Source organism: Oryctolagus cuniculus, chromosome 15, assembly GCF_964237555.1.
Source record: "Oryctolagus cuniculus chromosome 15, mOryCun1.1, whole genome shotgun sequence".
NCBI classification, from domain to species: domain Eukaryota; kingdom Metazoa; phylum Chordata; class Mammalia; order Lagomorpha; family Leporidae; genus Oryctolagus; species Oryctolagus cuniculus.
Genome location: NC_091446.1, coordinates 32,136,637 through 32,162,659, shown reverse-complemented (window position 1 = coordinate 32,162,659; position 26,023 = coordinate 32,136,637). Strand labels below are relative to the sequence as shown.

At 53.3% G+C, this 26,023-nt stretch overlaps 1 protein-coding gene across 11 annotated transcripts; it reads left to right on the top strand.

Moving 5' to 3' along the window:
• Nucleotides 1–352: 352 nt before the first annotated feature.
• Nucleotides 353–24,149, top strand: ZFYVE27 (zinc finger FYVE-type containing 27). 11 transcript variants are annotated; one of them, XM_017348474.3, is made up of 13 exons: nucleotides 353–454; nucleotides 1,403–1,600; nucleotides 4,511–4,581; nucleotides 6,368–6,554; nucleotides 9,763–9,858; nucleotides 11,510–11,622; nucleotides 12,584–12,723; nucleotides 13,187–13,273; nucleotides 16,354–16,374; nucleotides 16,573–16,717; nucleotides 21,316–21,362; nucleotides 21,648–21,729; nucleotides 22,710–24,149. In XM_017348474.3, the coding sequence occupies exons 2-13, from the start codon at nucleotides 1,404–1,406 to the stop codon at nucleotides 22,772–22,774; spliced, it is 1,251 nt and encodes a 416-aa protein (XP_017203963.1). In that variant the 5' UTR covers nucleotides 353–454; nucleotide 1,403; the 3' UTR covers nucleotides 22,775–24,149. The 11 variants fall into 11 exon arrangements, with proteins under 11 accessions (XP_017203963.1, XP_002718654.1, XP_051680007.2 ...); XM_002718607.5 differs by having other exon boundaries at nucleotides 397–604; nucleotides 13,202–13,273; XM_008270306.4 differs by having other exon boundaries at nucleotides 397–604.
• Nucleotides 24,150–26,023: the final 1,874 nt, after the last annotated feature.

Here is a 26,023-nt window from a genome sequence, read left to right as displayed (position 1 = left end):
TTGCTACTACGTTAGCCCCATTTTCCAGATGGAAAACCTGCCTACCTTACTCATTTCAATTACCTTACATGCCAGGTAATTGAAAAAACTGACACAAGTGTGAAGCTATTATTAAAAAACCTACATACTAGAGACACTGAATTTCCGTGCCCGGCCGGGACCCTTCACAGCAAGGCGGGGCGGGGAGGTGCGGGGCGCCGCCGCGTGTCCCCCGGGGCCCTACAGGCTTTGGCGAACCGCTGCCCGGCCGGGACGCGAGCCAGCCCAGGGCCGGGCTCGGGAAGGCAAGGCGCGCCTGCGCACTGCTGACGACGGCGCTCACCTGTGCCGCCGTGGGCGGAGCTACAGGCCGAGCGCGGCCGGAGGCCCGGCGGGCGCGATGACGTCACGAGCACGCCGCCGCGGCACGGCTCGCGTCCCGGAAGCGGTGGCGGCCGCGGCGGAGACCGAGGAGGTTCGCGGACCTGCGACTTTAGAACGGCCCTGGGAGGAGGCGTGGCGTCGGGGTGGGGCGGTCCGGACGAGGCGCTCCGGGCCTCAGCGGCCCTTTTGGTTGCCCGTGGCCGTCGGTGCCCCTGCATCCACCGAGCCGGCGGTCGGGGAGGTGAGGCGCCCCCAGCCCACCGGCGTGTCTTCGCCAACCGACGGTGCGGAGTGGGCCCCTAGGTCCCGAGGTGGCTGCCACTTGCTGGCCCAGCGACCTTGGGCGTGGCCTTCCCTGCCTGGGCCGCGGGGTCCCCCATCGGGCTCCCAGGGCTGCAGAGCCGATGGCCAGAGCCCTTGCTGGCGCTGACCTCCTTCACGCCTTTCTGTGCTTTTACCTCGTCCGCGGGAATTTCGGGCTCCCAGGGGCCCCTTTGTCATCCGCCTTCTGTCTCTGGTCGCAGCTGCCTGCCTGGGACGGGCTTGGGTTGCTCGTTTGCTGCTCAGCGTTTGGGGTGGGACTTAGGAAGATGGGTGAGGGGTCTGTGACCCGTATCAAAGAGGGCAATGGGTGGAACGGGCAAGGGTTTGTCAGTCCAGATCGAGGGTATTTGGCATAGGCTTCCCAGAGCAAGCAGGATGCGCACACGGCTACCTGAGGGGTGGGTAGGAATTAACCAGGAGAAAGGTGGGAGCGAGGTAATCTAGGACATGATGTCTCTTGAGAATACAGGCTGCCTTCCCCCAAGCACGCATGCAAGCTTGGTCTGTGAAGAAAAAGGCATTGGCCAGGGGGTCCTAAGAGCGAGATTGACGAGCGGGGTTGTATCTGAGCAGTTCACCTCGTGTTGCTCTGCTTTGGGCATTCCCCGGGGGGCCCGTCTACCTCACAGCTTTATTATGGCCACCACGTAAAACGATGCACAGATCTTGGGTACTGGAAGTACAATGCACTTGTTGGGACTCACTGTGGTTACAGGATGCAGACATCAGAGCGGGAGCGGAGTGGGCCGGAGGTGAGCCCCAGCCTGATGCCTGAGGCCCCCCTGGAGTCTCCTCCAGCTCCTACCAAGTCGCCAGCGTTTGATCTTTTCAACTTGGTTCTGTCCTACAAGAGGCTGGAGATCTACCTGGAACCCCTGAAGGATGCGGGTGATGGCGTCCGATACTTGCTCAGGTACGGCCTTGCGCAGTTGCTCTGGCCTGCTGGGCCTTCTGCCTTCCTGCCCTGCAGTGGTGATGGCCATCTGGGCAGTGACTGGGCTGTCCTCTCTGCCTTAGTGAGGGCGGGTTCCGAGAGGTCTGTTGGGCCTCTGGGGTTATCCAGGACTACCCTGCGTCTCAGGCCTAGCCCAGGTATTCTGCTGTGGGCCGGATCTGAGTAGACTCCTGCCAGCCAGCCTTGGACGTCAGGCTACCTTCAGTTTAGAGCAGCCATGTTCTTTTTTTTCCTCTCCTATTATTTGCATAATTAATATTCAAATTAGGACATAATTTTGAACAAAAGTTGAACAAACACAAATGGCTCTGAATAAGCAGGTCCCCTTTTCATTAATTGTTTGGGATTATGGATCAAATGTTTTTCACTTTTTGCTTTGATTTTCATCCTCCACAATTGCCTGTTTTTCTCCTTTCAGCTTACTTTATTTCTTGGTGTTAAGTTTTTTTCTTTTAATTACAGACATAGGACTTCCCATTCCCTAAATACTTCAGTTTATCTCTCTAAATAATTGGATATTTATTTCATAACATCCTTTACACAATTAGCAACAATTCCTTGATATTGTCCTATACCCTGTTCATATTCAGATTTTTCAGTTTTCCCAGAAATGTCATATACGCTTGTTTTGGCCAACTCAGGTTCCGTCCAGGACGGTGCATTGTATGTGAGTGTTATGTCCCGTAAGTCTTTTCCAACCTAAAACAACTCTTTTTTCCCATGATGCTGATGAGACCTGGCACTGTCCTGGAGAACTTTCCTCCTAGATTTGTCTGGTTGCTTCCTCATGATGTAAACTGGAGCTTACATTTAAAGGACAGAGTGCCATAAACCCTGGTGGCTACAGTCCCAAGGAGCAGAGGTTCTTGACTGGGAGCCTGTGTTTGGGCTGTAGGGGTGCACATGAGTGTATTTCTGGGGCAGAGCTTCTAGTCCTGGTGCGATGCTCCTGGAGACCTCCCACCCTCTGCGGTGCCTGAGAGGCAAGGTGAGCGGAGTCAGGTTACCCCTGAGTCTTCGTCCTTAACCTGTTGAGTTTCTGCCGTGCCTTAGCCTGGAAGTAGCAGGTGCTTTATCATTAACTCTTTGACCAAGCCCCTCCATTTCTCTTGTTCGCCTCTTTAATTTTTCCTAGAGATGTGCTCTCCTTAAGATCACGGTGCTCTTGGTGCCAGGGATAGAAGGTGGCCTGGAGAGGGGCCGGCACAGCCAGCCAGCTGAAATGACCTTTGGTCTGCCTGAGGGGAGAGATGTACCCTCTGCTGTTTTCTCTCTCTGTGTGTTTTACCCTTTTGTGGCAAAACACAAAAGTTAAATATATCTCACCGTCTCCTCCTCCTCCGGTAGCCTGCCGTGCTTCTTGGCGTACAGATGTGTCCCGGTGTTTCCACATTATGGACACAGACATCTGAGGAGGTGGAGGGATTGCTTAGGTCTGGGTGGAGGCGGCACATGGGCCCCAACAATCCGCAAGGAGCCTGTGGTCTCGCTGCTGCTGGGGGAGGGAGGGAGCACTGGCCTGGGAAAGTGGCTGTCAGATTAGTTTGTGCTCTTGATTGTTCTTTTCTTAGTAAAGAGGATTTGACTTTGAAGGGTGGCCTGATGTTGGGCCTTGGCTATTAGGGCAGAGGCCTAGAGCTGTGGTAAACTTGTAAAAGACTCCTGTGGGATCAGCTACTGCACAGGACCTCTGGGTCAGTCACAACATTAGATGCAAGGGGAGAGGCTTTAAAGTGAAAGTGACTTCAGTGGCAGCGCCACGTTTTTATTTGTGAAATGGGATTGGCTTTAGACCTGGCTGTCGTTGCTTTTACCCTGGTGGTTCCACCAGAGTGAATCACCTGATTCAGGTGAAGCCGATTAGGGTGGGGCCAGTGCTGAATTTCAGGGAAAGGCAGAGAGGGGTCATTTCGTTTCGTTTCTAATAGTTGTTATGAAAAGGTAAAGGCCCACATGGTAACCTCGGTTAGTAAACCCGAAGCGCTGCAGGCGGAACACAAGAACACGCTTGTAAGTGGAACGCTGCTTGCCAGCCACTCCCTGTTTGCTTTTCTGCTGTCCGTCTGCTGGCCTGCGTCGTGTGTACACCGACAGTGCCCGCAGAGCACGGGCAGCAGCGGCTTTATTAGGACACCCGTGCTGCTTTTCTCTGCTGAATGCCCCCTCCCGGGGACCACGCGGCAGCCCGTGCCTGTCCTCTGCAACCCGTCTCCATCCCCTTTCTTCCTTCCTTGGGGACTTCTGCACTGCCAGGTGCTGCTGCTGCCGCTGGGGGCTCTGCCGTCCAGGCCACTCGGCATGCACGTGCTGCACCCTGTGTTCTTCGCTTTCTGGTATGCTGAAATAAGCTCTGCATTATTTTTTCTTTTGACTTAGAATGTATAAAATGAACTCTCAGAATTACAGGAATAAGAAGGTGAAGTCACAGAAGGAGTCAAGGAAGTCCGTAATTTATTCTCTCGGTTTCCATACGAGGTGACTCTTGTGCAGTGGTTATGTATTCATAATGAAATTTCGAAAAGGAATAATGGAAAATATTAAAGACGCATGTCAGCTTCACCTCTTAAAGGAGAATAGGCCCTTACAGAACGCACATTCCAACAGTATTTGCTGGCTTTCTCAACAGATACTTGGTGCATTCTTCTCCCTGTAGGAGAACGTTCTATCAGATCGTTTCGTTAATGTGTGGAGTTCTGGACTCCTGGCTGCTCGCCTGAGGGAGAGGCCCTCGTTTCATCCCTTCTTTGTCCAGTGTGTCCCAGGCCTCCTCCCGTCCTGGTCTGGATGTCCCGTCCTGGGCTGTGCTGCCCCTGCTCCCTCCCAGCTGGAGGGGTGGCTGGCTGGTGATCGGGACTCTCTGTGTTGCAGGTGGCAGATGCCTCTGTGTTCCTTGCTGACTTGCCTGGGCCTCAACATCCTGTTCCTCACCTTGAATGCGGGTAAGCACTGCTGCCAGGGGTCAGCGGGCTGTGGGAGTGAACATACCGAGTGGCAGCCCTGCCCGGGGGAGCCCCGTCCTTGCCCTGGAGGCGGCTGCTCTGTGTCTGCTTGGCGGCAGAGCGGGCTTCAGAGAGCACAGGCCAGCGAGCTGCCGGAGTGCCCTTGGGCAGGTAATTGAACGTGTCCGTGAAGGCCTGCCTGCTTTTCCTCATCTCTGGGGGAGGGTACTAACGGGCTTTCCTCCTAGGGCATCTGGGCGGGTGAGACACGGGAGCAGCCCACACGGTACAGCTCCCATTATTGTCACTGTTGTTGTAATAGCACTTGCTTCTTGACTGATGCTAGGACACTGACCTTTTTCCATTTTGGCTTCCACGCTGATACAGGGGCCATTTGGGGACATGCGTGGGCCAAGGGTGTGGGAAGGTGAGCTGATGGGGAGTCTTTGGTAAATCTGTTGACTGTCTCTGATTCAGAGAGGCCAGAGGGGACTGCTGGGCAGTCACCAGCCGTGAGGAGCGGCGGGAAGCCTTTGAGGTGGAAGTGTGGACCCGAGGGTGTCTGTAGGGGCCTGGGTGCTGGTGTCCCCTGTGGACCTCCTGTTACAATGTGGGCTCTGCCCAGTCCTTTTCCTGGCAGGAACCGGCAGGTGGCTACAGTGAAAAGCCAGCCCTCTGGGGAAATGAGTGGTCGGTCTGGGGCAGGATGTTCTGAGGAGCCCGACCTTTGTCTACGTATCCTGTCTTAGGTTGAACTGGTCTTTCTCAAGTGTCCCCTTCGTTTCCTATGGAGACATGGACTCAGTGGTTTGAAAGTAAACCCAGGCTGGCGCTGTGGCTCACTAGGCTAATCCTACGCCTGCGGCGCTGGCACTCTGGGTTCTAGTCCCGGATTCTGTCCCATTTGCTCCTCTTCCAGTCCAGCTCTCTGCTATGGCCCGGGAGTGCAGTGGAGGATGGCCCAAGTACTTGGGCCCTGCACCCGCATGGGAGACCAGGAGGAAGCACCTGGCTCCTGGCTTCGGATCGGCACAGCACACCAGCCACAGCGCGCCAACCATCGCGGCCATTTGGGGGTGATCCAACAGAAAAAGAAAGACCTTTCTCTTTGTCTCTCTCTCTAATTATGCCTGTCAAAAAAAAAAAAAAAAAAAAAAAAGTAAACCCAGTCCACCCAAGATCACATCCTGTTTCTTGGTTGGACTCTTTGCCTGATCAAAGCTTCCCAGAGTGCACTCTCTCTTTCTCTGTGACTCTGCCTTTCAGACAGACAGACCTTCCCCGAAGGTTAGATTTTCTTCTGAGTTCATTTCCGGAGTGAGTCAGTTCACATGATAGGCATTTCCCCAGCATTTGTGTGGCCACCGCTCTGTCGGCTTGCTGTCGGGTAGCACGTTACAGGCAACAAGCGCTGCCTTCGAATTTATCTCCGCCTCACTGCGCAGTTCCCTGTGGTCTCCTGAACACCACATGAAAGGCTTCCGGTCTGCCCTCGTGGCTCTGAGGTCCCAGGGTCGGTCACTGGGGGCTCTGACTAGAGGTGACCAAATGACGAAGTCTCAGCCCCCAACTTGTTACCGTCCCTGTGATGTGTCATGTGTCGTGTGGTGACAAGGTCTGTGAGGAAAAGTAAAGCTGTTTGAGGCGGCTGGAGAGTGGGCTGTGTCCTCCAGTGTCCGGGGAGGGCCTCTTGGACAGAGCCCTGGAGGAGGTGGGGGAGTGAGCATGTGGACATGTGGGCAGGCAGGCTCCTCTGTGCTACCTGCAGTGTTCTTGAATCCCGTAGGTGCGTGGTACTCGGTGGGTGCCTTGATGATTTCCGTGCCAGCCCTGCTGGGCTACCTTCAGGAGGTCTGCCGAGCCCGGCTGCCTGAGTCAGAGCTGATGCGGAGGAAGTATCACAGCGTGAGGCAGGAGGACCTGCAGAGGGTGCGCCTCTCTCGCCCCGAGGCTGTGGCTGAGGTGAAGAGCTTGTGAGTATGGGAGAGAGGCCTGGGAGGTGGGGATTAGCCCAGCACAGCAGTCGCAGTGGCCACCCGGCGCAGCACTGCTGTGTTCCGGACAGAGGGGCGGGCATACCACTGACGTTACTTTGTTCAGGCTTGGTAGCATTCATGGATGAAGAGAAATTCTGGCTGACGTAGCTAGAAAGTAACCAAGTGGGGTTGACCATCCAGGTCCACCTGATTTCGCAGCTTTAGTTCTTTCTGTTCAAGAGACGGGCTGGGGTCTTAACCAAGCATGTGCATGTGTGGGCCGCTACCTGGGCTCAAACCCCAGCTCTTCCATTTACTTGCTGTGTCATTTTGGACAAGTGGCTTGGCCTCTGTTTCCCGCAGGTTCCTCCTGTGTTAAACGGGGTGACAGTGGGGCTTGCTCGTAGCACGAGCTGTCTGGAAGGAAGTGCCAGTCCGTGTAGTCACGATTGCTGCTCTGGAGACGCTCCCTCAGTTTGCTGAGCTGCTTCTTGGAGGAAGCGTCTTGAGGCTGCTGAGCAGTGTTAACTGTCAATAACTGTCACAGCGTCAGTGGTTGCTGGCAGTTACCGAGCCCTTCCCTGGAGTGGGCCTGTGCAGCAGGGGTTGAAAATAGTTGTAAACACGGCAAAAGGAAGACCTTTCTCTCTGTCTCTCTCTCACTGTCCACTCTGCCTGTCAAAAAAAAAAAAAAAAAAAAAGTTGTAAACAAACACACCTGGACCCTGCCCCAGAACTGGAGTCTTCTGGTCTGGGCATCTTGCTTTAGGAAAAAACTTTAACTTTGAAATAATTTTCCACTTACAGAAGTGATGCAGAGAATGCCCATATGTGCTTTATCCTGATAGGACAATGAACGTTGGCCGCTTGGGCTTTAGCCGGCTCTCTCCATGTATGTGTTTTTTGTTTTTTTCCTTAGACCATTTGAATGTAAGTTGCAAATCTCATGCCTGTTTGCCATGAGTACTTCAGTGTATATTCCTAAGAACGGGGACATTCTCTTATGTATCCACAGTACTGTAATCAAAACTGGGATATTTGACATTGATAGCATTAGTACTATTATCTAACATGTAGTTCACAATGAAAGTTTACCAGTTATATTGATGAAATTTGTTAGATCAGTTTTCCCTGATTCCCGTATCCAATCCAGGTTTGTACATTACATTGGCTTTTCTTTTTTTTTTTTTTTTTTAAAGATTTATTTTATTTATTTGAAAAGTAGAGTTAGAGATTATCCATCCTCTGGTTCACTCCCCAAGTGGCCAAAATGTTCGGGGCTAGTCTAGGCTGAAGCTAGGAGCCTGGAAGTCCATCCTGGTCTCCCATATGAGTGGCAGGGACCCACACAAGTTGGACTGTCTTCTGCTGCTTTCCTAGACGCATTAGCAGGGAGTTGGATCAGAAGTAGAGCAGCTGGGACTTGAACCGGCACCTGTGTGGGAAGCTGGTGTTGTAGGCAGCTTACCCTGCTGCACCAGAAAACCGACCCTACATTGGCTTTTTTTTTTTTTTTTTTTTAAGATTTATTTATTTATTAGAGAGGCAGAGTTACAGAGAGAGAAAAGCAGAGAGAGAGGTCTTCCATCTGCTGGTTCACTCCCCGAATAGTCACAATTGCCGGAGCTGGGCTGATCTGAAGCCAGGAACCAGGAGCTTCTTCTGAGTATCCCACTTGGGTGCAGGGGCCCAAGCTTTTGGGCCATCTCCCACTGCTTTCCCAGGCCACAGCAGAGAGCTGGATCGGAAGAGGAGCGTATGGGACAGGAATCAGCACCCACACGGGATGCCGGCACCACGGGCGGAGGCTTAACCACAGTGCTGGCCCCTGTGTTGGCTTTTATGTCTCCTCAGTCTCCTTTAACCTGAGGCAGTTCCTCAGTCTTTGTTTCTCATGACCTTGACATTTTGTCATAGTTCAAGCTTATTTATAGAATTTCCCTCAATTTTGGGTTGTTGATTCCTTGTAATGAGATTCAGGCTGTGCATTTGGGGCAGTAATATGACAGGTGGGATGCATTGTAATGTGTCCAATCAGCAGGCAGATGATACCAGGAAATGCCAGCTGTCTGTTTAGTGAAGGTTTCACCACTGTAAATGATCATTTTACCCTTCACTGTTGGTGGTCAGAGGGGAGATCTTTGGAGACTGTGTGACGATCTTGTTCCTTATTCCCCCAGTGTGTTAAGGTCCAGTGACCTCGCCTTAATCAGTTTATTACTGTGATGGTTGCAAAGCTGATTTTCTCATTGTCATCCCATCTACATTTATTAGCTGGCTTTAGAACAACGTCTTTCTTATTTATTTTAAAAACGTTTTATTTAAGAGAGATTCCACCTGCTGGTTCATTCCCTGAATGCTTGCAATGGCTGAGCAACACTAAAACTGGGAACTCAGAACTCAACCCAGGTCATTTACATGGGCGGCAGGAACCCAGTTACTTGAGCCATCACCTGGTGCCTCCCAGCATGTGCATTAGCAGGAGGCTGGAATCAATAGTGGTGCTGAGACTTGAACTCAGGAACTGTGATATGGCATATGGGCATCCTAACTAGTGACTTAACTGTAGGCCAGATGTCCACCCATCTTATTTATTTAGTACGAACTTATTTAGTATGAAGTCACAGATATGTCCCTGTCCTTTCTAAGTGCATCCTGACTTTGTGGTACAGCAGGTTATTCCAGCGCACCTTACATCTTCCTTGTGCCAGCCCTCGAAGCAGCCATTTTTCCAAAGAGCTCTTCAGAAATCCGCATGTGGGTGCAAGATGAGCTCATGGCTTGTGGGGTGCATCTGTATTTAAAGAAAAAAAAGCCTCCCCAGTGCGTCTGCTGTGTGTAGTAGGTGGAGGACATTGATGTACGTCCTGCCACCTGGCCTGCAGCGGCTGTGTACCTGTAGGGTGGCACCTGATCCTCCTCTGATTGATTAGGAAACTGCAGCCCCGGAACACTTAGCATGAGCAGCTGGCAGGAGCGCAGAGCAGGGACCTCAGAGTCGTTGTACCGCAGGAAGAGGCTCCGTAACGGGACGGAAACGTGAGTGTAGTGGCGTGGCCAGGCTCTTTCCTCCTGTGCTCTCTAGAACCATCCCTAGCCAGCTGAGCCTGCGAGGTTCTGGGCTCTGCTTGCCCACAGCGTCTGTCCTTCCTGGTGTGCGGGTGGGGCGGGGCCTGCCTACTCACACATGCCCCTGTATCTGCAGCTTGATCCAGCTGGAGGCCTTCCTGAGCCGCCTGTGCTGCACCTGCGAAGCTGCCCACCGCGTGCTTCACTGGGAGAACCCTGTGGTGTCCTCACAGTGAGTAGTCCCTCTCTTGTACCTCCACTGCCATGCAGGAATTTGTGGCTTGAGCCTCAAGCCAAACCAGCTTCCTGTCTAAGGGGAGGGTGCCTCCTAGACAGTTGAGTGTAGATCTGCATGTATCTTGTAGGCTCTGAGGTGGTGGGTTTTTGTTTAGGTGCTTGCTTTTATATGCATAATAATATTTTAATACTATTAAACTCACTATGTAATCTACCACCCTGATCTCATGTTTGGCTTGCCTTGTAGAATTGGTTTTGTATATGTACATATTTATATATGTATCAGTCTTTCATATGGATAGTTTCATACTGTGGTATTTTTTTTGTTTTACTGATAAATGGTTTTCCTTGTTGCCTTTTCCTTTGGAATTATTTTTAATATTAGAGTAATATTCACGGGCCAGCGCCACAGCTCACTAGGCTAATCCTCCGCCTTGCGGCGCCGGCACACCGGGTTCTAGTCCCGGTCGGGGCGCCGGATTCTGTCCTGGTTGCCCCTCTTCCAGGCCAGCTCTCTGCTGTGGCCAGGGAGTGCAGTGGAGGATGGCCCAAGTGCTTGGGCCCTGCACCCCATGGGAGACCAGGAGAAGCACCTGGCTCCTGCCATCGGATCAGCGCGGTGCGCGCGGTGCGCCGGCCTCAGCGCGCCGGCTGCGGTGGCCATTGGAGGGTGAACCAACAGCAAAAGGAAGACCTTTCTCCCTGTCTCTCTCTCTCTCACTGTCCACTCTGCTTGTCAAAAAAAACAAAACAAGACAAAACGAGTAATATTCAGCAAATATAATTTATGGAACCGTTCTGTTACAGGTTTAGTCAGTTCTTTTCATTATTAACCCTGTATTGAGCATTTTTATGGATTGAGCTTTAGTTTTTCAAAAATTTCTTCTTAGAACAAATTTTTTAAAAAAGATTTATTTATTTACTTGAAAGTCAGAATTAGAGAAAGAAAGAGAGAAATTTTCAATATGCTGGTTCACTCCCCGAATTGCTGCGAGGGCTGGAGCTGGGCTGGTCTGAAGCCAGGAGCCAGGTGCTTCTTCTGTGTCTCCTTTGTGGGTGTAGGGGCCCGAGCATTTGGTCCATCTTCTGCTGCTTTCCCAGGCCATTAACAGGGAGCTGGATTGGAAGTGGAGCAGCCAGGACTCAAACGGCGCCCATGTGGGATACCAGCATTGCAGGCGGTGGCTTTACCTGTTACATCACAGCACCAGCCCCTCAATACTTTCTGTGTGTTGTCTTACTCTGTAGTAACCCTGTGAGCTCAGCACTGTCTTCATCTCCATTTTATCCATGAAAGAACTGGTGCTTGGAGAACCAAGGACTTGCCACAGTGAGAAGTGGCAGAGCTAGATTTAAATCCTAGTCTGTGTCAGGACTTCATAGTGTGGATGCTGAGGAGAGATGACCATTAAGCCACTTTGCTGCCCCCAGCCGCAGACACTGCCTTGGCCTCACCCGTGGCAGCAGCCAGTGACTTGGTGGTAGTTCTCAGTGTGTCCTCATCACTGTTTGCACCTTGTTTGATTGGCAGGTCTCAGTGGTTTACTTCCAGGCCCAGAGCTGTTTCTTCCCTGGTCTCTCTGTGGCTGTCTCTGAACCTGTTTCCTTCTGATTGTAAGGATTCCCACCCTATGGTTCTTCCCCAGGTTCTATGGAGCTCTTTTGGGCACAGTTTGCATGTTGTATCTGCTGCCGCTCTGCTGGGTCTTTGCCCTTTTAAACAGCACACTCTTTCTGGGGAATGTGGAGTTCTTCCGAGGTAAGTCCTAGAGAGCTGGAGAGCTGCCTGAGCTCTCGGGTTCATCGTCTATTTGCTGTGTGGAACACGTCACCAGTCCTTCCTTGGAGGGGTCTCTCCCGCTTCTCTGTGATGTTAGGGGATATTGACATCATATCAGGGGAGGCTGCTACTGTAGGAGTCCCCTCACCCTTCCCCAGGTGGATAAAAAAAATCACAACTTACATGAAATGGTGGCTCTCCCAAAGCTGCCACCTGTCCCCCAGGCTGTACCTGTGGTTACTGCTACATTGGTGTGTGATCCCAGAGTGCCCAGCTGCAATCTGGCTTCTAAAGTGGGAAGGGGCTTTTGGGTCATAGGGCCTGGGCCACTGCATATACTTGGGTGGTTGTTGTATACATATGTATGTCAGAATTATTTGATTATTTATTTGAAAGATGGAGTGACAGAGAAAGAGATCTTCCATTCTCTGGTTCACTCCCAAGATGGGCCAGGCTGAAACCGGGAGCCTGGAACTCCATCCAGGTCTCCCGCATGGTGGCAGAGACCCAAGTACTTGAGCCATCATTCACTGCTCTCCCTAGCGCATTAGCAGGGAGCTGGACTGGAAGCGGTGTAGCCAGGACTCGAATTGGCGCTCTGGCATGGGATGCATGCATCACAATTGATGACTTAACCTGCTGCACCACACTGCCAACCCAAGTTGCTGTGTTTGTTTTCCTCCTTGTGGTAATTAATTTTAGAAGCCATCATTGATTGAGCAGTTCTCACGTGATACTCTAGGCAGTCTGAGGTAGGTGGTCGTGTCTGTTTCATTCATGAAGCTTAGGTTTGTGACGTGCTCGGAGTGAGGAGGGTGACTTGCCCTGCAGCCGAGGGTGGGTGCTGCGGGGCGGGCCGGCCAGCTGTGGAGGCGAGCACTTGTGCAGCACTGCTCATTCCGCCTCGTGTCTGCCTCCCGCCCGTTCTTGCTCCGCGTAGTGGTGTCTGAGTACAGAGCATCTCTGCAGCGGTGGATGCACCCCAGGCAGGAGGACCCTGCTCCCCAGAGTCTGCCCCCACCAGATGCTGCGGGGAAGGCTGCTCTGCTTGACAGCACGCCCGCCCCTACGCCCACGGAGGTAAGTGCCCCGGCCGTAAGCGCTGTCCGGTCCCCGCTTGCTTACGCCATGTGGTTCTGATCTCTGAGTGCCCGACAGTAATAATTGTAACCTAAACCGATGCTGCTCCGCATACCTGATGGTTAGTAACACGTGGACTGTAGGTGTCTCTGACAATGGGATTATTCTCATTGCAGAGGAGAAGGCTGAGTGGCTGCCCGCAACCTCAGGGCCAGGCCCTGTGTTCTGGAGCCTGTGCCCAGCCACTATGCTTGCTGTAAAGCCACTGTTGGTCCAGTGTGGTCTCATCCCATCTCCCTATCCCTGCTAGGTAGAGCTTGCTCTGTTTCCTGTGACTTCCTTTTTGCTACAGTTGCACCACTCCCTGTGGGGTGGGAACAGGTGTTTGGGGAGCCTGGATGCCAGCTTAGAGGAGGTGACCCTCTGCCTCAGGGACAGGGCTGCCATCCTTCTCCTGTCATAGGATCTTTTCTCTCAGGACCTCACGCCAGGCAGCGTGGAGGAGGCTGAAGAGGCGGAGCCAGATGAGGAGTTTAAAGACGCGATTGAGGTGGGTGGCCCTTTCCTATCACTCTCAACCAACCAGGCCAGAAGTTGGGTGGCCCTGGAGCTGAGGAGTTTTTATTCTCTTATGTCCAAATGAGAAGCTCAAACTTACTTTGAGCTAGAATTCACTGGTTCAAAGGGTGCCACTGACCGTATCCTCTCCTGTTGCCAGTCTGGTCAGCCCTTGATGGTGCTGAGGCCTTTGGGAAGCGCTTGGGCTGGGAGTTGTCCCACCTTTGCTGGAAACAGTGGGCCTGGTGTCTTTGAGGCAGGGAAGGCAGATTTGCAGGAGACTACTGCCTTGCTTTTCTTTGCTTCTGCAGAGTGAGCTCTGTAAGATGTCCCTTTTGGGAGTGCAGTGGAGGATGGCCCAAGTGCTTGGGCCCTGCACCCTGTGGGAGATCAGGATAAGTACCTGGCTCCTGCCATTGGATCAGCGTGGTGCGCCGGCCTCAGTGCGCCGGCTGCGGCGGCCATTGGAGGGTGAACCAACGGCAAAAGGAAGACCTTTCTCTCTGTCTCTCTCACTCACTATCAACTCTGCCTGTCAAAAATAAATAAATAAATAAATAAATAAAAATAAAAAAAAAAAGAGAGAAATTGGCTCATTACCAAGTGCTCATGACTAAGGTCAGGGGAAGTTAAATAGCTATCTTGATTTTAGGACAGTGGTTCAAAGTGATAGTCTGCAGAAGTGTTTTATTTGGCATGTAAAGTTTTAAAGTAATTAAAAATTTTTTTGAATTTATATAAAGGGAATAAATTTCATGTATTTCATAGATACAGTTTTAAGAACATAATGATTCTTCCTACCCTACCCACACTTCCTCTAGTAATGAGCCAGTGTTGAAACATGGGGATATTTAGGTTAGAATTCTAGATTTTCAGTTTCTTGGTAGCCCTGAGTCTGCAGCAGCCTGCACAGCTGAGGAGCGCCTGTTTCCTTTTGCTAAGTCATTTGCTGTGCTTACACATGGTCCCCTCACACCCTGTCCCTCCAGTCACTGCAGTCTAGTGGTGGTGGTTTTGTTGTCACGTTTGCACTATTGTTTTTTTAGAGTAGGAAATCCTTTTTCCTTATGCCTCTGTGAAGTAAGAAATTAAGATCTGGCCTGCGGCACTATTCCATCAGCTCTGTCCCTGGAGCATTTGAAGTTTCCTCTTTTTTTAAGATTTATTTATTTATTTATTTGAAAGAGCTACAGAGGAGAGTCAGAGAGAGAGACAGGGAGAGAGAGAGAATCTTCTCATCTGCTGATTCACTCCCCAGATGGCCACAATGACTGGAGCTGCACTGATCGGGAGCCAGGAGCCAGGAACCAGGAGCCAGGAGCCAGGAGCTTCTTCAAGGTCTCCCACATGGGTGCAGGGACCCAAGCACTTGGGCCATCTTCCACTGCTTTCCCAGGCATGTTAGCAGGGAGCTGGATTGGAAGTGGAGCAGCCAGGACTCGAACTGGCACCCATATTGGATGGTAGTACCGCTGGTGGCAACTTCACCCGCTGTGCCACGGCACTGGTCCCTGAAGTTTTGACGAGTAAAAGAATTCTCCAAAAAAAAATTTTTTTTTTTTTGACAGCCAGAGTGGACAGTGAGAGAGAGACAGAGAGAAAGGTCTTCCTTTTGCCGTTGGTTCACCCTCCAATGGCCGCCACGGCCAGCACGCTGCGGCCGGCGTACCGCGCTGATCCAAAGGCAGGAGCCAGGTGCTTCTCCTGGTCTCCCATGGGGTGCAGGGCCCAAGCACTTGGGCCATCCTCCACTGCACTCCCTGGCCACAGCAGAGAGCTGGCCTGGAAGAGGGGCAACCGGGACAGAATCCGGTGCCCCGACCAGGACTAGAACCCAGTGTGCTGGCGCCGCAAGGCGGAGGATTAGCCTAGTGAGCTGCGGCGCTGGCTCGATTTCTCCAAAATTTTGATGATCAGTTGTAGACTGTGATTCTGGGAGAGAGGGGAGATATATATAACAGGGACCTTCAAGAATTTAAAAAAATATGTATTTATTTGAAAGGTAGAGTTACAGATAGAGAGGGAGAGACATTTGTTTTAAAACATTTTGTTTTTAGGCCGGTGCTGCGGCTCATAGCTAATCTTCCACCTGCGGCGCCGGCACCCTGGGTTCTAGTCCCACTTGGGGTGCCGGATTCTGTCCCAGTTGCTCCTCTTCTAGTCCAGCCCTCTACTGTGGCCTGGGAAGGCAGTGGAGGATGGCCCAAGTGCTTGGGCCCTGCACCCGTATGGGAGACCAGGAGGAAGCTCCTGGCTTCTGGCTTCTGATTGGCGTAGCACGCCGGCCATAGTGGCCATTTGGGGGGTGAACCAATGGAAAGGAAGACCTTTCTCTCTGTCTCTGTCTCTCTCTCACTGTCTAACTCTGTCTGTCAAAAAAAAATTTTTTTTTGTTTTATTTGAAAAGGCAAGGGAGAGGGGGAGGGGAAGGAGAGAGGGAGAGGGAGAAAGATCTTACATTCATTGGTTCACTCTCCAAATGGCTGCAATAGCTAGGACTGGGCCAGGCTGAAACCAGAAGCCAGGAATTCTGTCCTGGTCTCCCATGTGGATGGCAGGAGCCCAAGGACTTGGGCCATCTTCGGCTTCCTTCCCAGGTGCATTAGCAGGAAGCTGGGTAGCCAGGACTCAGAACTGTTACTCCAGTGTGGGATGCCAGCGTTGCAAGTGGCAGCTTCCCTGTTGGGCTGCAGTGCCGGTCCTGTTCAAGCATTTTTGTTCATGACCCACAGTAAGGAACACATTTTGCATCTTGACCCAGTTCAGTCTTAGGTTTATAAAACCTAAGAGAAATAAAAGTTTCCTGAAAATAAATTGTAAGATTTTCTTTCCTACTCTGTTCTCTTTTCAAATGAATCACTAAGTTGATTTCGTCCAGTTTGTAAGATGGTGGTGCGTAGGGTTTTCCAAGTGTCTTCATTGGGGGTATCTATTAATATCTGCCTTTGGGAGGACTCAGGATGTGGACTGTCACTTCTGTGGTTCCTTTTTCTGGAGGCCTCCCTGCAGCAACTTCTTTCTTCCTGCTATCTCTCTGTTTTCTCTCCTTCTCCCCTGCACCTTGGGAGGCAGGAGACCCATTTGGTGGTGTTGGTAAGTAGGAGCGTCGGTGAGATGGGCGAGGCTGTGCTGTGCTGTGCTGGGCTGGGCTGGGCTGTGCTGTGCCAGGCCAGGGGTCTGGCCGAGCCAGCTGTGCTGCACCTGGTGGCAAATGCTGTGCTGGGGTGCCTCTGCACGAAGGCCCTGGAGCATTCCAAGAGGGGGCAGGACTGCAAGGAGCTGTTCCCACAGGAGGATGACGAGGGAGCCCCGTGCCCGGCGGAAGATGAGCTAGCCCTGCAGGACAACGGGTTCCTGAGCAAGAATGAGGTGCTGCGCAGCAAGGTGTCACGGCTCACGGAGCGGCTCCGCAAGCGCTACCCTACCAACAACTTCGGTACGGACGGGAATGGCCAGGAAGGACTGATGGGGTTGTGGGGGCACACTGGCCACGGGGCAAGAGTCTTGGAATCAGAGGTGCTGGGAAATGGGCAAAGCCCACGTGGGCCACTGAGGGAGTGAGCACGGGTTCTTCTTTCTCTTCCTACTTGAGCATGAGTTTGCAGGAAGACAGGGAGCTGGGTTTGGGAAATGCCACGCAGGCCCGCACGGCGCTGTGATTCCGAGACAGAACTGCGGAGGGCAGTGGAGCGCAACGCTGAGAACGGAGTGCAGTCTCGCTGCCTGGGAAAAATGAGCTCCGTGGTGACCTTGAGCAAACTATTTCACGTCCATGCCTCAATTTCCCTTTCTGTAGAAGGGGATAGTAGTTCTTACACCATAGGGTTGTTAAATTCTGTAAGTGGTGTGTTAACATGCAAGGCCCAGTGCTGTCCTACAGGCTTTTGGGAGCCTGTTGGGGCAGCTTTAGAGAAGAGCAGACTTGGCTGTTAGCATAGCTTGGCCACCTGGCTGGGATCAAGAGCACCGGGAGCTGAGCCAGATACAATTATGGCAGAAGCCTAGAGTAGCTGGTGATCCGGGAGCCGGCCTGGTCCTGAGAGGTGCCTCTCTTCTGCCAGTGGTCAGCTGATGGAGCAGTGCAGGGGCTGTACTGTGTTTTCTGGTGTGGCGTGAGCTCTGGGGTCTGCCTGGAGAAGTCTTTGGGGTTCATCTTGAGGGGTTTGCTCCAGGGCCTCCTGGGGCTGCTTCCTGCCCCTGCTGCAGCCAGGGCAGTTGTTTGCTCAGGACGTGCTGCTTCCTTCTGCCGTGTGAGCATCTCCCAGCCATTCCAGATCCCTTCTCTCTGTCACTCTGTCTCTTTCTAAAAAAGATTTATTTATTTATTTGAAAGGCAGAGTCACAGAGAGAGCGATCTTCCATTTACTGATACACTCCCTAAATGGCCACAACAGACAAGGCTGGGCCATGCCGAAGCCAGGAAACTGGAACTCCATCTGGTCTCCCATGTGTGTGGCAGGGGTCCAGGCACTTGGGCCAACTTCAGTTGCTGTCCCTGTACATTAGCAGGGAGCTGGATGGGAAGCAGAGTAGCCAGGACTCGAACCATTGTCCATATGTGTTGCAGGTGGTGCCTTAACCCTCTGTGCCACAGCGCCGACCCCGGTTCCCTTCTCTTACTCTGATCACTGACACCGACTGCCCTGGAGTGCTCTGTGCCCAGTGCATTCTTCATGTCCGTGATCTCATTTGACTGGGTACGATGGGAGCAAGCAGTGCTTAGGAGCTTGGAGCAGCAAAGTCCCAGAGGTCCCACGTGACACTACACAGAATCATTACTCTGGGTCTAGCAAAGGATTTGCTTGTATCTTTGCATTTTGAGTAAATTTTGCAGATGGCAGCTGAGGTGAAAGGAGTGATCTATCCTTCAGCCAGTACATGGTGGAGCTGGGGCTCAGATCCAGTTATCCGATTTGGTTCCTTTGCTCTTTCTGCCTCTTCATCGTCCTCCTCTTTCCACTTTCCCTTCACCATGGGGTCTGAAGCCTCTTGTTTCAAGTCTGTCCTGTTTTTTTTTGACAGGCAGAGTGGACAGTGAGAGAGAGAGAGAGACAGAGAGAAAGGTCTTCCTTTGCCATTGGTTCACCCTCCGATGGCCGCCACGGCCGGCACGCTGCGTCCGGTGCACTGTGCTGATCCGAAGCCAGGAGCCAGGTGCTTCTCCTGGTCTCCCATGTGGGTGCAGGGCCCAAGCACTTGGGCCATCCTCCACTGCCCTCCTGGGCCACAGCAGAGAGCTGGACAGGAAGAGGAGCGACCGGACAGAATCTGGCGCCCTGACTGGGACTAGAACCCGGTGTGCCGGTGCCGCAGGCAGAGAATTAGCCTACTGAGCAGCGGCACCCACCATCTGTCCTGTTTTGTATTTGGTTTCTGGTTCAGAAAATCTGCCAAGGCAGGCAGAGGCCTTTCGGGTTCCCTGGAGGACGTCAAGGGCAGCAAACGCTGCGTCTCCTAAGCTCCAGCCCGCACCTGTCAGCTCACTTATTCTGCCCGAAGGTGTTCTCCAGCCCCTTGGGGTAGCAGCTCTGTCCACTGGGCGTCTGCAGCCGGCTCTGTGTCCTTCCCGCCAGGGTGAGGTGAGCTGCTTTAGGGGCTGCTATAAGAAAATACACTGAACAGGAAGCTTTTCATTAGAAATGTGTTCCTCTCTGTCTTGGACGTCGCCTACTTGCTGTATCCTCACAGGGTTTGGGAACAGGCTGTTGCTCTGAGACTTCTTATAGAGGCACTAATCCGATTCATGAAGCCCCTGCTGGTCTCCTCCCAAAGGCTAAACCTCCTCTGCCGTCACTTGGAGCAGACTAAGACTCAAGAGTTTGAGGGGCTGGCGCGGTGGTGTAGTGGGTAAAGCTGCCACCTGCAGTGCCGGCATCCCATATGGGCACCAGTTCGAGACCTGTTTGCTCCACTTCCAATCCAGCTTTCTGCTATGGCCTGGGAAAGCAGTAGAAGATGACCCAAGTCCTTGGGCCCCTGCACCCATGTGGGAGACCAAGAAGAAGCTTCTGGCTCCTGGCTTCGGATCGGCCCAGTTCTGGCCATTGTGGCCATTTGGGGAGTGAACCAGTGGAGAGAAGACCTTTCTCTCTTATGTCTGCCTCTGTAAGTCTGCCTTTCAGATAAATAAATAAATATATTTTAAAAAAAGTTGAGAGGGAACCATTCCGGGGCTGTTCCCTTCCTGCTGCCTGTGGGTAAGAGGATGTGCGTGGGAGGAACCAGGGCAGGCTGTGCAGGAGCTTCTCTGTGGCCTCCCAGTGGGACGGCTCTTGCGGGGAGGCCCCCTCTGTCCTGGAGGCCCGTGACCGTTGTCCTGGCAGGTCCCATGGGGCCCCGGGCTCCCCTTGCTCTCAGCTTGTGTGCTGTGCCGTGAGTTAGGGAGGTGGAATCAGAGCCTTTGCTGAGAATGGGGCCTAAAGAGTTGGTTGATGTTGGAGGGGACAGAGGCATTCTTCTCTTCCAGTGCCTGTCAGCTACGTCAGGTTGCAGACTCCTCTCTGGCCCCAGGCCGGGGTGAAGGGGCCCAGCCTTTTCAACAGACCACAGGGGTACGGTTCCCAGCAGTCTGATGCTGGCCTGCTGTTTTTGAGTAGCCCCTTTCTCCACTGCATTCTCTTCTCCCCTAGCTTGGGAAGGTCCAGACAGTCTGCCTTCCCTAGTCCTTAGTGCGAGGGCAGGCTTCGAGTCACTGGTTTCCTGCCTTGGCACCCCAGGAGGCAGACTCTGCTCTTTTCTCCCCGTCCCCTGCTAGGCCTCAGCTGTCTGACAGACAGCGACGGGTCTGCATTTCCCTAAGTGTAGCTGGGGTCTGTCTGTCCTTGAACCCAGGGAATTGCCTTCAGTGATTCTGGCTGGACAGAGGAAGGGACTACATGTTGTTGTCAGCATAGCTTTGGGCCTAGTGCTTTGTTCCCGGCCAGACAGGTGATCAGGAGGCCTCTGGTCCTCACCTTGTAGAAACATCTGTCGTCTCCAAACTTCTAACAGACCCCCTTCCTCCTCCTGTCCATCTTCATTTATTTCTTTGAGAGGCAGAGAGAGAATGAACCCCTATCTGCTGATTCACTCCCCAAATGACCACAGTGCCCAGACCCAGCCCAGGGCTGAGCCTTTCCCCGGCTGTCTTCTCCTTCCCACCTGCTACTCACAGGCCTGTGCGTTCTGTCCTTCACGTCTTTTTGGAAGGTATCTGATTTTGAACTTCTTCCTTGGAATGTTCCGATGACAGAAAGCAGAAATCTGGGTTTTTAGGAGGTATTTCTGTCTTCCCTGTCGAGTTTTCTTTTCTTCTCTTCTCTTTTCTTTTCTTTTCTTTCTTTCTTTCTTTCTTTTTTTTTTTTTTTTTTTTTTTTTTTTTTTTTTTTTTTTTTTTAGATTTATGTATTTGAAAGGTAGAGAGGGAGATTAATTTCTTTCTGCTGGTTCACTCCCCAAATGGCTGCACCAGCTGCACGGGCCAGGCAGAAGCTAGGAGTCTGGAACTCCATCCTGGTCTTCCACACGGGTGGCCAGGGCCCAAATACTTGGGCCATGATCTGCTGCCTTCCTAGGTGCATTAGCAGGAAGCTGAACTAGAAGCTGAGTAACTGGGACTCAAACCGATATGAAATACTAGCTTAATTAGCTGTGCCACAATGCCGGGCCCTCTGCCCTGTCTAGGATTTTGTAAGGAGGCACTTGGGAGGGAGTCATGGCAGGCAGCTTTCTTCAGTCCCTGCCAGCTTAGCCGGGTTTCCGGTGAGAGATCCTACTGCGCGCTCTGTGATCTCAGCCGAACCTGCGTGTGGGCCGCTAAGCTCCAGGAGCACTCAGGGCCAGCGGCTGTGAATGGCCTGGCGACAGTACTTCCCAGGGGCCGGCAGTCTTTCCTTCTGAGTTTGAGTCCTTCCTTTTGGCTCAGAATCTGGACTTGGCTCCCTTGCTCATTGTGCCCAGTCTGGCATCCTGGTGGTCCCATTCATGAAAGCCAGGGGCAGGTAAGAATTGAGAGGCCGGCCTGGGCCAAGGCTGAGTTGCTTCCTTGTTTCTCAGGGAACTGCACAGGCTGCTCTGCTACCTTCTCAGTGCTGAAGAAGAGGGTAAGTCTCCCTGCGGTTGGGTTTGCCGGGACAGTGGGCTTGGGACTGTGGGTGAGGCTTGGCATCCTTGCTTTGCTGATGCGGGTTTGTCTTCCCTCATCCCCTTGCTCACACCTTCCCTAGCTGTCCCATGAGGCGTTTTGCATGATCTCCTGCCCTTTGTAGGTGCCTCCCCAGTTCCACTTTCCTCGGATGGGGTCAACTGGTGGAAAGGAGGGAGGTGCTAGAGACCCCAGGCCCGGGGTGGGGGCTTCATTTGACACTGGTCTTGGCTCTTGTCTGCAGCGGAGCTGCAGTAACTGTGGAAACAGCTTTTGCTCTCGGTGCTGCTCCTTCAAGGTGCCCAAGTCTTCCATGGGGGCCACAGGTGAGTGGTGGGAGTGGCAGGCATCTGGGCAGTGGGGGACTTGGCTCTTCCTGCCCCTCTAAGGGGGGGTTGTATTGTGGGAAAGGGATGAGAGGTCAAGGGAACCTGGAGTCCTAGTCCAAAGCCTGCAGTGACATCTCCCCCATCCCCATCCATTAACAAACACAGCACCTGGTGACCTGCAGAATTATAGTAACAAAATGAATCACCTGACCACTTCACCAGTTAAAAACAACATGAGCAGCACAAGCTCCTCTCATTCCTGCCTTCCCCAGAGGAAACCACTGTCCTGAATTTAGTCCTTTCCTCATTACCTTGATAACAGTTTTAACAAAACTAAGCACATTTCTTTTCCTTTTATAAAGCTGCACATGCTTGTTGTAAATGAAACAGAACAAAAATGCAGATGAGCAAAAGAAAAATAATTCCTGATCTCTCCCAGAGAGAGTGGTCAGGTGTGGACCCTGCAGGCTGCCTAGCGTGCCTGTGGGATAAGCGTACGTGCTCTTGAAAGCTGGGGTCCTGTTTTACATGCTGCTTTGTACTGTGTTGCAGTGTTAAAGCCAAGTGCATTTCCCTTCTGATCTTGCAAGTAGCACATGCTTATTAACTAGAAAATTTGGAAATTACTCTACAGAAGAAGGAAGAGAAAATAATCCTGTAATCTTACCACCCAGAGATAACCACTGTTAAAACGTTTTGGGAAATTTTCCTCTGGTATTTTATTTAAAAAACATTTTAAAAAGATGTTCTGTTAGTGCCAAAAGAGTTTCTAACGCACAGAACACCTGGCAGAGGCCTGCATTGGCATCATCACCCCAGGTTCCCCTGGAAGGAGGTGTCTGATGAGGGCAGGCTAGAGAGCTGGGTTGGGAGGGGTGGGCCGGGTTGTGGGTGGTCTGTGTGGGGCTTTGGGGAGGGTGGTTCTGGTAGCCAAAGGGCCCCAGCAGACCGCTCACCATATTCTTCCTTTTTTCCAGCCCCTGAAGCCCAAAGAGAGACTGTGTTTGTGTGTGCATCGTGTAACCAGACCTTGAGCAAGTGAGAAGGGAGGCCAGGCACCAGCCACCGCCATTCCCTGGGGCCAGCAATAGACTCCCCCTCTCCCCAGCCCCCTGTGGGGTGTGCAGGGCAAATGTGTCCTGAATGCTCGGTAGGCTTCCCCTTCCATCCCTTGCTGTCTCCAGCCCTGGCCCACAGTGGCTGAGCTCAGACCCTGAGGGGAAAGGAGCCCCTGGTGGGCCTGGCTGTTGGTCCTTCTCTGCCTGGCCTTAGTGCACTCAGGGCTGGGCAAGGAGTGTCCGCTAGAGGGCAGCAGGGAGCTGGGCCTGCTCTCCATCTGGCTTTGGTCACCAGACCGGGGAACTCTAGGAGACCTGGGGTTGGGGAAAGAGGCTCTTCCCCTCTGCCTCAGAGGAACTGCACAGGGCTTGGGAGTGCTGCACCCGAGCCCTGCTGTGTGAGTGTCCCCCCAGGTGCCAGGATCTGACCATTTCCCTTTCAGAGGGTGTGACCAGGGCTAACTGGACCAGCAGGGCTTCTAGAAACAGCTCCAGTTCCCAAGCTCCCCAGAGGAGCATGTGTATGGGAGGGGCTGGCCGAGTCACTCTGTGTTACATGGAGCAAAGCATCGGGAGATCCCGGCGGCTCGAAGGACCTCAGCCCCACCTTGCAGTCTCAGCCCACGCAGTGCTCTGGTGTCCCCAGCTCCGCTCACTTGACCACTCCCACCCCCTGGTGTCCAGGGCAGCCTTCCTCAGCCCGCATCTAGGGACTGCGAGGCCAGGTGGCTGGAGCAGAGATCCTGAAGCCCTTGAGCCTCAGAGGCCTGGGAAGTGGGGGAACTTGCTGGGCTGGGACCTGGATTCCAGGGCTGTTCCCTGGAGGATAGCCTGAGTTATGGGATCAGTCCAGCGGGGGTCCCTCTGTTCTTTCCAACAAGTCCACGTTGACTTCTGGACTCTGAGGAGCCCAGCGTCTCTACGCAAGCCATGAGCTGGCTCAGGCGCCTGTCCCTCCCCTGGAGCTGCCCTGCCTTCTGAAGTATTTATTTATTTATTTGATGGTTCCTGGGAACATGCGGCCAAGGAAAGGGATGAGGAGGATTAGGGCCTTCTACTGAGACTCCCCGTGGCCACGGGCCGCCTGGGACCCAGGATCCACAGACGGCTCGGCTGTTTCTACTCTGTGGGGGACCTGGGCATGAATGCTGGGAGACAAGGTCAGCTTTCTCATCAGGCCACGTGGTTTAGGGCTCAGCAGCTGAGGTGCCAGTCCCTGGGGAGCCGGGGGCCCTGGGTGTACCCTCTGTGTCCTGCTCTGAGATGAGAGTTAAGTACCCTGTACTTAATTTACACTGGAGAGGAACCGAGAGGCCCTCTGTGTGTGGAGAATCACCAATAAAAAGGCCTCATACTTGTTGGGATTTTGTCCTATCCCTGTGCTGCCGCTCTCCCATAGCTGGAGTGCCAGCCTCCTGGAGGAGCGGGGTTGCGCCTTGCACGCAGGAGGGCCTGAGCGCACGCTTGTCGGATTGACTTGAGACTGTCTTGTGACCCGACTGTGAGGGCTGAGGTTGGTACGTGTTAAACAGTGCAGGCTTTAGAAGAAAGATCTTAGCAAATCCTTCCAAGAAAGCCAGAAAGAGTCAGCCCTGAGGAAGCCTAGAGGTTGCAGGGAAGTGGATTTGCTGAGCCAGGCAGTGGAAACCCAGCTCTGGGCTGACACTGGCCAGCACTGGTGCACCTCTCCTTTGGTGTTCGCCGCGGCCCCGTGAGGCAGGCACTGTGCTCCCCAGCAGCTACACCGATGCACGGCCCTGCTTTGCCTGGCGAGCTGCCTGGGGGTCTTTCTGTGTGGCTTTCCTTATCTGTCAGAGGGCGTGGCAGTGCTTTCTGGGGCTGCTGTGAGGATTCAGTGAGATGATCCAGGTAGAGCACAGCGCCCGGCACACTGTAGGTGCCCAAGAAACACATGCTCCTGATGGCCTTCGGGCGGAACACACAGCTCTGCCCTGGCTGCCTGACTGCAGGGGTTTGTTTTGTCAAGTAGGGAAGAACTTGAGCTTGTTGGAGAAGAGTATCAGGGAGAAGCAGGAGTGTGGTTTGAAAATGCAGGGTCAGTATCATTTTATTTTTGGAAAATGAACCAATGCCTGATGATGGTGAAACACTGACTGTACCAGGAGTCGCTGGCACTGCTTCCACCCTCCTTCTCCAATCAGCAGCCTCCTAGCCTGCTTGAGCTGTCTGGGAGTGAGCCGTAACTGGGGTGGGCAGCATGAAGCAGTGCTTCTCAGCTGGTGGCTTACCAGCCGGGATAGGACCGGCACATGGGCTGGCCTGGGGGGCACCCTGTCCCTTGTAGAATTGGATGCGTTGCAGAGTCTGTTCTCAAGACTCAGGGGAGGGCTGGATGGCCAGGTTCTGTACGACTGGGGCCGGTCGGGGCAGGCCTGGGCTTCCAGCGCCCACAGCCTGCCTGGGATCAGAGTCCGTGCGCCCTTTCTGGATGGCTTGTGTGTGGAGCAGCCTCCAGTAAGCCCGTGGCAGATGCTGAGCTGGCAGTGATTCCTGGGATCCTCAGGTTTGTGACAGATGAAGTTCTAGCTTCCCCTTGTCTCTGGAACCTTGGAGGCGCCCCCTCAAGGTCCAGGCCCAGTGTCTCCTACAGTTGGGGGCCCTCGGGCTAATAATGAGACCATGGTTGCTGGAGCACTGAGGCCAGGCAGCATCTGATGCATTCTCATTTCCGCCTCCTGACAGCCCCCCAGATTAGGTCCAGTTAACCCGTGAGTAGAGGGAGGTGTGGGAGGGCTCAAGAACCTAGTCACAGTGATGGAGCCGGGGAGCCGGTGTGTGAGTCGTGCCACAAGTGGAGACCGCATAAGGGAAACCTTGGGATGAGCCCAGCGCCCTGCCTGTCATGCCCTCTGCGCTGCCTGGTTTCCTCTGGCTGCAGGCGCTGGCCACCTCGACAACCTCCCTGCTCCCCTCCCTCCATCCCCAGGCCAGGAGAACAGAGGCAGCCTTGTGCCAGGAGCTCTCCCCAACCCCCCCAGCTCCCAGCCACCCCACCTCCTGCTCTGGCTGGGTTCCTGCAGCACCCCAGAGCAGCACATTCCATTCTCTGGCACAGCTGGGGGCTGGGGATTCCGGATTCCCTTGGCCGCCCTCTTGCCTCATGCCCCAGCAGTGTCGGCTGCCTGGGCTGGGACGCTGGGTCCAGCCACATGCATTCCAGCAGCAGCCCCCACCGCCGCCCTCACCCCCGGGGTTAGATTTCTCCGGGAGTG

Bases quoted from the DNA above. Each gene is read 5' to 3' on its own strand.
- ZFYVE27 (XM_017348474.3), top strand. From the start codon at position 1,404: ATGCAGACATCAGAGCGGGAGCGGAGTGGGCCGGAGGTGAGCCCCAGC. The intron at 12,724-13,186 runs GTAAGTGCCCCG...CTCCTGTCATAG, and splicing joins CCGCCCCTACGCCCACGGAG to GATCTTTTCTCTCAGGACCT. The intron at 21,730-22,709 runs GTGAGTGGTGGG...CCTTTTTTCCAG, and splicing joins GTCTTCCATGGGGGCCACAG to CCCCTGAAGCCCAAAGAGAG.